The sequence below is a fragment of the Dromiciops gliroides genome, chromosome 2 (genome assembly GCF_019393635.1).
Source record: "Dromiciops gliroides isolate mDroGli1 chromosome 2, mDroGli1.pri, whole genome shotgun sequence".
In the NCBI taxonomy this organism is placed as follows: Eukaryota; Metazoa; Chordata; class Mammalia; order Microbiotheria; family Microbiotheriidae; genus Dromiciops; species Dromiciops gliroides.
In genome coordinates, this window is record NC_057862.1 from 655012250 (window position 1) to 655025808 (window position 13559).

At 44.3% G+C, this 13559-nt stretch overlaps 1 protein-coding gene across 1 annotated transcript; it reads right to left on the reverse strand.

Annotated features, from left to right (window-relative positions):
* Nucleotides 1-3358: 3358 nt before the first annotated feature.
* LOC122739479 (carbohydrate sulfotransferase 4-like) lies at nucleotides 3359-8711 on the reverse strand. The gene is given in 3 exon segments (XM_043981211.1): nucleotides 3359-4915; nucleotides 4917-5244; nucleotides 8678-8711. Coding segments are annotated over 3 exon segments (1359 nt in total). The 3' UTR covers nucleotides 3359-3918.
* Nucleotides 8712-13559: the final 4848 nt, after the last annotated feature.

Consider the following 13559-nt stretch of genomic DNA (forward strand, 5'->3'; position numbering starts at 1 on the left):
AAAGTAGGGGCAGCCTTGACTTGGATTTGGTAACTTCCTGCTCCTGCTCCTGCTCCCAAGAACCAGCCAGCAGAGGTCAGATGGCTCTTCCATTCACAGGGCAGAACTTCAAACACTTGGCATCACGTGTACTCTCCAAGTCCTCTCCAGGCTTCGAGCCATTTTCATAGAACACGCACTCCAGTCCCTTGATTGTCCTAGTTGTATTTCTCTGGCTCCTCACCCAGTTTATCGATACCTGTCTTGTTGAGGCAGAGAGTGGACCAGATATGGCCTGACTCAGGCAGAGGGCAGAGGACTCCCGGCTCCCTGTTACTGTTCTGCCTCTCCTTGGTTGAGCCTTTTAGCTGCCATAGTAGTACATGGTGACTCCTTGAGTTTGCAATCCATTGAATTCCCACATCTTCTTCAGCCAAACTACTTTCTACCAAGCGTCTCCCGTTTTTTACTTGTTAAGCTGGTAAGTGTAGGACCTTCCCCAGTGAATTTTATCTGACTCTTTTCAGCCCACTTTTTGGCCTAGCCACATCTTTCTGGGTTCTGAGCTGTCCGTTCTAGCTGGGCAAGCACAGGGCATGGCTCATTGAAATGGGCCCTTAGTCAGTGCCAGTGGTGATGAATTAGTAAATAACAGAATATCTCAAACCTTTTCCAGGATGTGCTTAAGCTTAGGAATGCAGAGCAATAGGGGGTTAACCTGTAGCACCTGGGAATGAGTGCCAGTAAGGGTGCTTGAGAGAAAGAAGCAGAGAGACTTTCACAAACACACTCTAATCACCCTCTGCTCCCTCCATGTTAGTCTAGAGATTAACTACAGATGAAAACTGTAGCAAAGAAGGTTCATAGAAGTGGAGTTAGGACAGCAAATAGGCTGTTTGACCATCCCAGAGTTTCTGAATGAATCCTCACCCCTAGAGTCTCTCCCTTTCCGTTCTTGCATTAGTGTTTGCTAGAGATTGCTGACTTTTGTACACCCAAGAAATGTATCCTGTCAGGAAGGTAAGAATGAAAGAAGAAAGCAAACATACATTTATTAAGCACCTACTAAGTGTCAGGCACTGTGCTAAGCACGTTGGAAATTTTATCTTTTGATCCTCACAACCATCTTGTGAGGTAGGGGTTGTTAGTATGCCCATTTTACTTTTGAGGAAACTGAGGCAAATAGAGGTGTCAAGCAACTTGCCCAGGGTCACGTAGCTAGTAATTATCTGAGGCTGTATTTGAACTCAGACCTTCCTGACTCCAGGTAGTTCTTTGTACACTTTGGTACCACTTAGTTGCCAAGGAAAAGAGGTTTTGATAAGAGTCTCTTAAGTTCTCCAGGATAAAGAATCTTAGTCCCAGAAGAAATACATGCCACCCAAAAAGGCTGAGATTTGAAATAGTTGGAGAGCTGGCTTAGTGGATACAACACTGACCTTACAATCAGAAAGACCCTAATTAGAATACTGCCTTAGACTGTCACTAGCTGTGGGACCCTTGGCAAGTCGCCTGTCCTCTCTGGTCCTCAATTTCCACCTGTGTAAATAGGACAATAATGGCATCTGCTTCACAGTTGTTGTAAGGATCATTTGAGAGAATAGAGTTAAAGTGTTTTGCAAACTTTAAAATGCTGTATACATGTTAGTTATTATTTGTAGGAAGGAGATAGCCTTAACTAGAAAAAGGAATTCTTTCTTTGTATAAAAGAGAAGATTGTGAAAGCACTTGTGTTTTCTAGAATAAAGGATATTTCCCTAGACACACATGGGTAGCAGAGAAAGGATATTTCCCTAAACACAGAAGAAAGCCTCAGTTTTGGAGTGGAGAGTAGAGCTCTAGATGTATGGGAATCAAAGAAAAAAGACAGTGTGGTATCCTTACAGGAGGAGAACACCCCCAGGTAAATGTGCTCAAGATTAAAAAGAAAGCCTCAGGGGCAGCTAGATGGCGCAGTGGATAGAGCACCGGCCCTGGATTCAGGAGGACCTGAGTTCAAATCCGGCCTCAGACACTTAATACTTAACTAGCTGTGTGACCCTGGGCAAGTCACTTAACCCCAATTGCCTTACGAAAAAAAAAATCCTCAGTAAATATTGCATGAATTGGGAGACACTGGAGTATGCAATCTGGAAGCCAAGCCTGTCATTGGAAATGCCGACCAGTCTCAGACCCTCTCCATACATGAACTTTAGAAACTGAAAGGTGCTTTCCTAGTGCTAGGGCACGCCTTAGACTGAGGTGATGTTCTTATAGGTCAAGACAGGCCAGCTGTCATGAACAAGTGTAACTTGCCTCTTTGGACACAGGCTGCCCCATTGAGAGCCAGAGGCTAAGGAGGTTTCTGAGCTCCAACATTCTGATACAAGCTCTTCTGACTCTTAAATCAGTCGGCCCAAGGCTTCTTTGCCCAGAACTTCTGGCTGTATCAGCCAAAGTTTTCGTAGACTGGTGGGCCCTTTATTCTCCTCCCAGGACTGACCGTCAGTGAACCAAGGCATGGAAGTAGACTACGAGGTTGAGGGGGCATTAGGTAAGAAGCATCGGGCCAGTAGTAGCTCTATGTCCCCTGCTCCTCACTGGGACCTAGCCTGTGGAAGCCCAGTTACTTCTTGTTTCTCCGAGTTCAGAGAGAGCAGAAGATGGGTGGAAAAGAGGAAAGACAGACCTAATACCCTCTGGCTGTATTATCACTATAGTTCACAGTGGGAAACTTATTCCTTTAAATATTGATTTGCGTATCTATGCTACTTTAAGAGGCAGGATGATATAATGGATAGATACCTAAATCCGGGATCACATCATTTTCCCCAAGCAAGGTTAAACAGTAATACCGAGCAAGAGGAATTTTTTATGGCCTACTGGTTCCTCCTTTGGGCTTTCAGCAGTCTGAGTTAGCCACCTTTGTCAGCCCCTTATCTCCAGCAGTCAGCCTCTGCCCCCCACCCCCACCCCAGGCAGCAGAGGACAAGCTTAGATAGGAAGTGTCCTTGGATCTTTTGCTCTCTTTTCCAGTTATTAGTCATGCCCTAGGGAACACCAGCCCTCTCTTACCTTCATCATTTGCCTTATCCTATGTTTATGATGCTGAAGCCTTCTGGGGATAGTCCCACAGCCTTGAATGAATTTATTACAAGTGTTATCTAATCATAAGTAGGCCCTCGATGATGCACAACAACACTTTTACAGTTTGATCTTAAGACACTCAATACAGGTGGACAGAGCACTATACCTGAGTCAACAAGACCCAACCTCAAATCTTTGGACCCTTCCTAGCTGTGTGGCCCTGTTTGCCAAGAGCATCTTTCTCCCAGGATTGTTGGATCAAAGGAGAGAATATTTGTTAAACACTTTGCAAACTTTCAAGGGCTATAGACATGTCACTGTTTTTGTGAACCTCCTCTCTTCTCCCCTGCCCCCGTCCCCCGTCCCCTCCCCCCAGTCTTCCATGGCTCTAATAACCTGAAACAAAATGGAAGCCTGTGTTCCAGGCCATCTTTTCAGAAGTCTCCACTCCCGAGCCACTGAGAACTGGAAGAACTGGAAGCAGAGAACTCCATAGCTCTGTCCAAAGCCCCCTCTGTCCTGCTGCATCCCGAGGTGAAGGTTACAGGAAGCTAAAGACCAAAAAAGAGTGTGACTGGCCTGAGATGGAGCTGATTTGTTAACAGCTTTTTAGGAACATGTTAGCTGACAGTGTGAGGCATACCTGAATTTTGTTTTATCTTTTAATCTAAAAAGATTTTCAAGAGAAAATGATTGGGTTTCAAAAACCTAAATGCTCAGTACTATGGAAGGGTCCAATTTGTTTACACTGCCTCTTGTTTGGACAGAATGTGGACATAGAATGTTTTTCCCTGTGTGGTGTTGGGTGACATTTATCCATGGGCTCTTGTAGACTGTGAAGCATCTGGTTAGCTGTCACTGTGGTTGGGGCTGCTAGAGAGAGAGGGAAAGTGAGCGAGCAAGTGAGCTGGGCTTTGAGTCAGCCCATGGACTGCTCAGCTGGGTGGGTTTCAGGGAAGACAGCAGATCCAGTGACAGATTCTTCAGCTCTTGCTCAGACCAAGCTGGCCGATAGCCCATCAGACTCATAAAATCACCACAGATCACCTGCAGTCGGCTCACCTTTTTATAAGACAGTGACCAGCGCCAAGCCTGGGAAACATTGAGGCTGTCCCTGGAATTTGGGTAGAAGGAATCATTTCCCAAACCCTGCCCATGAGTAATGAACTGAACCCAGGACTGGAGCTGAGGCAAGACGTGTAATCCTGAGAAATTGTAGAGCTGGGAGACCTGGGCCAGCGGCTCCCGGACCAGATCCTCATAGCACATGAGGAGGTAGCGTCTCTGCAGAGGGCCCTCTAGTCGCTGTGCGGCTTCATAGATATCCCGTTGACTTTGGCAAATCAGCTTCATCACGTAATAGGACCTGTGTGTGGCCGTCAGCCTGTTCCACTGCTGCCCCAGTAAGATACGATCGTCCAACATCAGTTTACCTTTTGTGCGTTCTCGGGAACAGAACACAGCCCGGGGGTCACGTACCAGGTGAACAATGTACAGGTTGAGAGCAGGGTGGGTCAAGAGTGGGTAGAGGCCCTTGAGGTTGAAGAAGCGAACCTCCTTGAGCACCACATGGCCATAGGAGTGGCAGGCCTTCTGCACCCCACTGAAGGGCTGTTTACTGCACAGAGGCCTACATTCAGACTCAGAAGTGATAGTGTCACGCGGAAAGGCAGCACAGGCAGGAGGAGAGCACGAGACCCTGCTGGTCTCCCACATGAAGAGGTCAGACTGTCCTCTGGCCCCAGGGCCCACGTGGCTACCCAGGACAGTCATATCGCAGAGGAGAATGGAACGGACCAGGCCCTGCACGTGCTCCTGCAGCACGGCAAGGCTACTGCCAGAGAAAGCCAACCCGACGACGTGCCAGGCCGAAGACGTCTGGGCACTGACTGAAGAGCTGGCCCATGAGGGAGGAGCCTGAGTGCCAGGAGGACAGGATCAGCGCCTGCACCTCCCTTGGCTTCTTCAGGCTTTGGCTGTTGCCAGGGAGTTGGGAGAACAAGATGATGACTGCCGATTGCAACACCAGAAAGAAGAAAAGCCTTGGCTTGTTTTCCAGAAGAACTCTGCAGGATGTGGAGAGCCTGTCAGGCCCCAAAAGAAATGCTCGCTCAAATGCCGAGGTCAACGTCCTGACCCTCCCCCCTTCCCCTGAGAATCTGTGACGAGCTGACTGAGAATGTCTTATCCCAGCCACACCTGATCACCATCTCCCAGATTGCATACCATCAATTCCCCATTCCTAGTTCCTGCGAATTCCTCCCTGATTCCACCTTCATTATACTGTACCCCAGGAGGGCTAAGTGTGCCTGAACCCAGCCAAACAGGTGGTCTTCACCTCCTCCTCCCTGTAGTGGATGAATGTGTCCTGGCTCTTGGTCCATATGGCCTCATGGCCTTTTTTTTTTTTAATGGAGAATTGAAGTGTGGCCCCACTTCTCCCTCAAAATTTGTGCCATTCTGGTTTGCATCCTTATGACATAAGCAAATGTGAAAGACGTGTCACAAAGGAAGTCAGCATACATCAGACTGTTCGCTGTCAAGGCCACATTGTGAGGCAACCACTCACACGTGGCAGGTGGTTTCCATGAGCAAGTCTGGTGTTAGCCAAAAACCTGCCCAAGAAGGGGACAGTTGGATTATAAATGTCTTGAGGTTAGGGAGCCAACGTCTCTCAGCATCCAAGTACTGTCTCTAATGTACAATCATGATAAAATCTTCTGAGTTCTTCAACCAGATCTCTTCTGTCAGAGGGCAAAAGTAAAAGGCAAAATAATTGTTGTAACTACATGACTCAGAACCCATAACTCTGAGATCACATGGACCAGATTCAGTCTTGAAGGCTTCTCAAATTGTAATTTCTTTGGTTTACGTTACCCTCACCCAGGACTCAGTCCCTGGAATATCTGAATTTAACTCATTTCTATTCCCCTTCAGTTCCCTTGAAGGTTTCTGAGGCTACCAAGGCATGGAAGTCAAGTCAGCAAGAATTTATTACATACCTACTGTGTGGTGGGCACTGTTGCCTTTAATCCTTAGACTTACCAAGAAAAGCAGAAATAGTTCTTGCCCTCAAAGAGCTCACAGTGTAATAGGAAAACAACCATGTGCCAGTATATTTCGTGTAAATCTAGGACACTGGTAATAAGGGAGGCCAGAAAAGGTTTCTTGGAGTAGGTAGGGTTTTAGCTGAAGGAAATCAAGGGAGTCACAGGGTAACTGGGGAAGTCCGATGGTGGAAATGGAGAGCATTGCAGGCTTGGGGAACAGCCCAGGAAAGTGCAGTGTGGAGGTGGGGGTGCTGTAAGCCAGGAACGACAAAGAAAGTTGGTGTCACAGAGGAGGTAAAGGACAGCAAGGGTTACAAAGAGGAGAAGGATCAGGAGGGCCCAGGTTATTAAAGGATTTAAAAGCAGGATTTCCTGTTTGATCCTAGAGGCAGTAGAGAGCCACTGGAGTTCACTGAATAGAGGATGACATGGTCGGACCTGCACTTCAGGAAGATGACTTTGTTAGCCAAGTGGAGAGTGGCCTGGAGTGGGAAGAGACTTGAAGCAGGGAGACTAACCAGAAGGCTATTGCAGTAGTCCGGGTGTGAGGTTAGGGCCTGCACCACGGGGATGGCAGTGTGAAAAGAGTGAATGTGATCGATAATACAAAGGTAAAATCAACAGGACTTGGTGACAGATTAGATGTGAGGGCTGAGAAGGAGGGAGGAACCAAGAATGGCCTCTGGGTTGTGTCCCTGGGTGCCTGGGAAGATGCTGTTGTTCTTGACAATAATAGGTAAATTAGGAAGAAGAGAGTGTTTTAGGGGAAAGGGAATGAGTTCAATTTGAGGTATGTTGAGTTTAAGATGTCTGTGGGACATCTAGTTCCAGATGCCCGATTGACCACTGGAGACCACTGGAGGTCAGGGGAGACATTAAGGCTTGATAAATCAATCTGAGAATCATCTGCATAGAGAACAAGTTTATTACACCCACAAATAAAGGAATTCTATCTGGGGCCATAATCAACCCTTTCTGGTGGACATCATCTTGCTTAGGATATTATAGAGTCTGACCAGCCTTAATGCTTTAATTTTTTTTTTTAACGTTTAGATTGTTGACTCAATGCCTGCTATGATCAGGTCACTGCTGTGCACACATACGGGCAGGAAACATGTTCCCTATCTTTAATTATCAGTCTACTTGAGGAGACAAGAAGAAGAAAAGACAAGGTATCGACTGTACACCAGCTCACAAATGAGTTGGGTAAGTGCTTTGCTGCCATTACTCTGTATCGTAGAGAATGCTGAGACTCAGTCATTGGCATTGCCATACACTGGCAGCAGTTGTTTTGAAATAATCTAGAAGTAAACAGACAGGAGAACATGGCAGAGTAGTTTTTCCAAACCATCTCCAAGCTAACGACTTCACAAAAAGAAATTGTTTTAGGTATAGAATGCCAAAGCCACAGGATGAAAAAACAGAAATACCATGCAAGGTAAAACACAAACCTAATATCACAAGCTACCACAGTGACAGAACACAAGACATTACATCCTATCACATCACAACACTGGAGAACTTGAACACTTAAAACTTCCATTCGGTGTCCTCATCTTTGAAATCACTCAGCACATGGAGCAGTGAACACAAGCAACCACCAAGAATCTTGCTTCATGGTCTGCTGGTGAGTGACTCAGCCTAAACCCTCCCTCACCCCACAGATTCTCCCAAGCTGTGGGAATAAAAGGGAGAACAAGTGGAGTGCGTGCATGCGGAAGATAGGGGCAGCTAGAGAACTACCTGTTCCTGAGAAAAAAAGGAACAAAAACCCCTTTTCTGCAGGTTACTCAGAGCAGGGGCCCAGGCCAAGCTTACCTCTCCCCTCACCAGAGGACACCCAGCCTTGGAGATTAGAGGCATCTTAAACTTAACATGTCTAAAGCCAAATTTATCATAGTTTGCCCTAGAGCACCTTCTCTTCCAGACTTCCTTATTGCTATTGAAGGCATCACCATTATTCCAGTTTTCTAGGTTTGTAACCTCAGCACGGAGCAGCTAGATGGCACGGATGGAACACTGGGCCTGGAGTCAGGAAGACACGTCTTCCCGAGTTCAAATTCAGCCTCAGATTCTTCCTAGCTGTGTGACTGAGCAAGTCACTTAACACTGTATGCCTCAGTTACGTATCTGTCAAATGAACTGAAGAAAAAGACAAACCACTCCAGTATCTTTCCCAAGAAAACCCCCAAGTGAGTCACAGAGTTGGACAAAACTGAAAAACAACTAAACAACAACAACCTTAGAATTATCCTAGACTCTACACTCTCCCTTATCCCACATATATAATTGGTTTCCAAATCTTGCTGTTTCTAACTTCATAAATCTCTCCCAGCTGACCCCTTCTCCTCCTTCACACAGCTACCACTGTAGTTCAGGAGCTTCTTATTGCTAGCCTAGATTATTATAAGAAGCACTTAATTGAGCTGCCCCTGCCTCAAGTCACTCCTCCATTCATTCTACTCTATATACTGCTGCCAAAGTAGTTTCACTTCGACTTATTGATTCAACCAGTTATACTGGCTTTCTGCTGCCTATATAAATGGTTTAGCTTTCAAAGCCCTTCAAGCTCTGAACCCAACCTATCTTTCCAGCATCACTGGACATTTCTCCCATCTTACGCTCTCCAACCCAGCCAGCCTGACCCCTCAGTTTCTCATATGTGATAGTACATCTCACTGTTTTTGCACTAGCTGTCCTCCCTCCCTCTCATAGAGTCCCTCTCTTGAAGATGCAAATCGAGCAGCAGCAGCAGCAGCAGCATCTACATCAAGCCTTTCCTGATTCACCCAACTGCGAGTTCCTTCCCTCCTGTGTACAACCTTATATTCCACTACTTCGTATGTATCGCCGCCATCTTGGAAGAACTGAAAACTCAGAGGCCTCCAGAACTGTCTCTGCAAATAGCTGCCCCAAACCCGAAGCTTGGGATGGTGCCCTATCCATTCCAGAAGCTGAGTCCCACGTTAGCATAGAGTTAAAATCAAGGAATAGACTCGAAAAAAATGAGCAAATAATTGGCATCCACCTCTCTCTTGGTTTGACTTCTCTTTAGCTGACTTCTCCCTTCCAGACAACATTCTGTTCTTTATGTTAAATAAATCAGATGCTGTGAAATTGGATCCTATGCATTTCAAAAGGTTAGGAGAATAATCTATCCAAGAGTTTGAGAGTCCAGGGTCCAGGGATTGTTTTCATTGCTATTTTCATGGTTTTTCAACAAGACCAGAGGTAGCTAAGATGAAGACTAATCTGGAAGCAATGCCACATCTGGACAGGAACTTGGTTTGACCATTGCTATGTAGAAAATTAAATCTGTTACACCCACTCTCCTCAAAGACTGACGTGGGTACAGAATAGAGCGTGCCCTCAAGCTGTTGGGAAAAACGTCTGTATTTCTCACTATAACTTTGAAGTGAAATATCCTTTTGTAAAAGCTAACTGACATTAAGTGGTTAAATGGAACTGGGGTGCTACTTTCTGTCACCAGACAGCATGGGGAACATACCCAGAATGGGGTCTTGGACTGATAGTCACATAGAAAGACACCTCGGCCCCTCAGAGGTACCCCTAGAATCCTGTGAGGGAGAAAAAGCTGATCTGGCTGTAGGATAGTGAGCCAAAAGAGCAGGCTCACTATAGTAAAATAAGTAAATATTTAGAGTCAGGGCAGAACACTATAAACGTGTATTCTACTATGAGGAAAAATGAACCCAAATCTCAGAAAGGATTCTCTAGACTCTTTGGAGATGACAAAACAACAGCTAGAAACTCCAAAATGGTTCAAAAGAGAAACAAAACTTTTAAAAGAAGATATTAGGGGGATGTCTGGTCACATGATCAAAAAGATGAAGTACTTGGCACTTTTTCTGATCCTCTTGACCTCTCTCATACTTCTCCAAATAGGAACCGTATGCCAAAGATAGTGATCTCAGCTGTCCCCACAATCTAGGACAGTAATCATCTAAATAAGGTAAAAACTGACAGTGGAGGCCAATATCTCCTAACTCCTAATGCGTGCTCACTTAGTATCTATCCCCTTCCCCACTGACTACCAGACTTCCATGCTTCTAGCAAGTGAGCTGCACAAGGCGGCCCACGTGATTGAAACAGAACACAGCTCTCCAACCTGACTCCCTTCCCTCAGCCTCTCAAGGCCTTGAAGACCCAAACTCCGGATGATGGAAATTGCTTAGGCGATAGTGCCGCGGCGGGTTCTGCGCTGCGAAAGAGCTGAGGCAGAGTGAAGAAAAAGAGGGAGCAGGGCAGAACGTGGTTGGGGTGAGGGGAGTGAGCGCAATGCGGCTTTCTACTAAACCTGAGAGAGCCCGACATCTAGCTGGGGCCAGTCTCCTCCCTGCAAAGTCACTCGGAGCAGAGACCTAGGCCGGTGAGCTGTGCTTGAAGCCCCCAGAGTGGGAGGAGACTCAGGTGCTTTGAGATGCCCCACTCACCTCTGTAGGGAAATTGCCGTCAGAGGCAGGGAGAGGAGTGAGAAAACGAACAATGGGAAAAATACTGAAATTATCCAAGTTCTTAGAAGGAAAAAATCTCAAAGACCTCAAGTATAAGCAGTTAAACCAACAGGGAAGACGTTACTAGCAGAAGGAAATACAGCCTCCAGATCTAGTGAAAGAGTTCAGGGCACCTGAAGAGGTAGAGGACACTGGATTTTGAAAGGGGCATGGCACCACAACACAGTGTTTGTGAATGGTTTGAAAGAAAAAATTTTTAAGAGCAGAATTTAAGGCCTACACAGAAAAAATAATTGGCATAATAGAAAACCTTGACTCACAGTGTCATATCCCACCAAAGAAACACCAGAAAGGACAACTGGTAGGGAATGTAAATACAAAGAAATGAAAGAAAATCTGGAAGAACAGAAGCAAAAAGCACTAACATGGAAAGAAAGCATGATATCTATATAAGCAAAACACGGATGTGTAGGAGAATGTGACATGTCCAAAACAACACCATAGTGCAAGAAATAATTCAAGAAAATTTCCCAGAATTTCTGAACAGAGTAAAGTGCCAATCAAATCCATAGATCACCTTCAGAAAAAAACAAAAACAAAAAACACCACCATCTACTGCTGCAAACTCAAAGAACACAGTGGTAAAATTTAACATTTCCATTGAGAAACAAATTATGCCAGCAACTAGGAGAAAGATCTTCGAATATAAAGAAAAAGAAATTCAAATAATTCTATTCTGCACTCTCTAGAAAACATGAGGGAATGGAATGTTGTTCAGTGGTTTTTTGTTCAGTTGTTTTCAGTTGTGTCTGACTCTTCATGATCCCATTTTGTGGTTTTCTTGGCAAAGATAACAGAGTGGTTTGCCTTTTCCTTCTCCAGCTCATTTGACAGATGAGGAAACTGAGGCAAAATGGGTTAAGTTATTTGCCCAGGGTCACACAACTAGTAAGTGTCAGAGGCCAGATTTAAACTCAAGAAGATGTGTCTTCCTGACTCCAACTCTGGCACTGTATCCACTGCACCACCTAGCTGCCCTGTGAATGGAATAGTGTGTTCCAGAGAGCAGTGGATCTCGAGATGCAGCCCATGGTGACCTTTCCTATAAATCTGAGCCAAATTATACATTTTTAAAAAGATGACTGTTCAGTAATAAGTAGACATTTGAAACAATCTTAGAAAACAGACCTGAAGAAATTACTTGGTTTTAAAATGCCCAAGACAGGGGCAGCAAGGTGGTGCAGTGCATAAAGCACTGGCCTTGGATTCAGGAGGACCTGAGTTTAAATCTGGCCTCAGACACTTGACACTAGCTGTGTGACCCTGGCCAAGTCACTTAACCCTCATTGCCCTGAAAAGAAAGAAAGAAGGAAGGAAGGAAAGAAAAACAATACAAAGGAAAACATGAACTTAGAAATCATGACTTTAAATATGAATAGATTAGGCAGTACACTTAAATGCAAGAGAATAGCAGAATAGCTAAGAAAACAAACCCCAACAATTTGTTGTGTATTAGAAGCCCATCTAAAAATGACACAGAATGAAAATGATAAGCTAAAACAAAATTAACATCATAGAAATATATATATAAAGTATTCACTATGACCAAATAGAATTTATGCCAGTAATTAAAGAAAAGTTCCACATTAGGAAAGCAATTAACAATCATTTAAAAAACTAAAACTCCAAATCACATGATTTTATAAATATATGGATTGTGAGAATCAGGGTGCCACCTCCCTGCTGAGAAAGACATTGTGAGAACCAGGGCAATGCCCCCCTTAGGAGAAAGCATGTGACTAGCATCAGGAAGTTACATCTATTCATAGAACTGCCTGTAAGTCATGTCAATCAATGCTACCAGCCAATTAGCTTGGAGCTGTGTGTGGTGACTGCCCCTCTTGCAGTCCTGCAGGGAGCTTCCGCTCAGGAGAACGGGGATCCTTTTGGTTGGAGGTCCTGGCAGAGTCACCAGGGTAGCTAGGCCTTTTCTTTCTGAACTCCACGTGTTCTTCTTCTCTCTTTTGTTAACTTCTAATATACTTTAATAAATGCTTAATGCCTAAAGACTGGTGCCATAAGCTTCTAAATTAAGGCAACCACACATTCTATTTTTTTTTTTTTTGGCAAGGCAATTGGGGTTGTGACTTGCCCGGGGTCACACAGCTAGTAAGTGTTAAGTGTATGAGGCTGGATTTAAACTCAGGTCCCCCTGACTCCAGGGCTGGTGCTCTATCCACTGTGCCACCTAGCTGCCCCCACACATTAGATTTTAGTCACACGTTTAGATTTTAAACATCACAGTTGAAAAAACCTTTAACAATATATAACACTCATTTATGCTAAAAACTAGAACAAGAACAGATACCTTTCACAGTTATGTCTAGGGAAAGAATTATTTACAAAACAAGGTCTAGAGGAGGTCACAAAAATAATTTTGAATACATGAAATTGAAAATCGTTTGCTTAAGCAAAATGAACTACAGAGGGATACGCTCAAATGAAATTAACAAAAAGTTTTTGATAGGGGAATTTTTTTGCATCAAATAAGGTTCTAATAGCCAAGATGTATAGAAATGATAATATAATAAGAGCCATTTCCCACCAATAGTGTTCAAAGAATATGAACAAATTGTTTTCCAAATAATTGCAGATTATTAACAATCATATGAAAGGCTGCTCCAAATCATTAATAGTAAGCAAAATATGAATCAAAATTTGAGCTTTCACTTCACAAGAAAGTGAAACAAAGATTTTAACAAAGATAACTCTACCACCACCAAAATGGAAATATTGTTCAAGTACAATAGACAGCAAGAAAAAAAATATCCGAAAAAAAACTGTTGGTGGACCTATAAATTTGTCCAAGCATTCTGGAAACCAATTTCAAATTATGCTATTTTTAAAAAGTGACTAAAATGCCCACACTCTTTGACCTAGAGATCTCACTACTGTACATATATCAAGAAGAGAGCTAACAAAGAAAGGC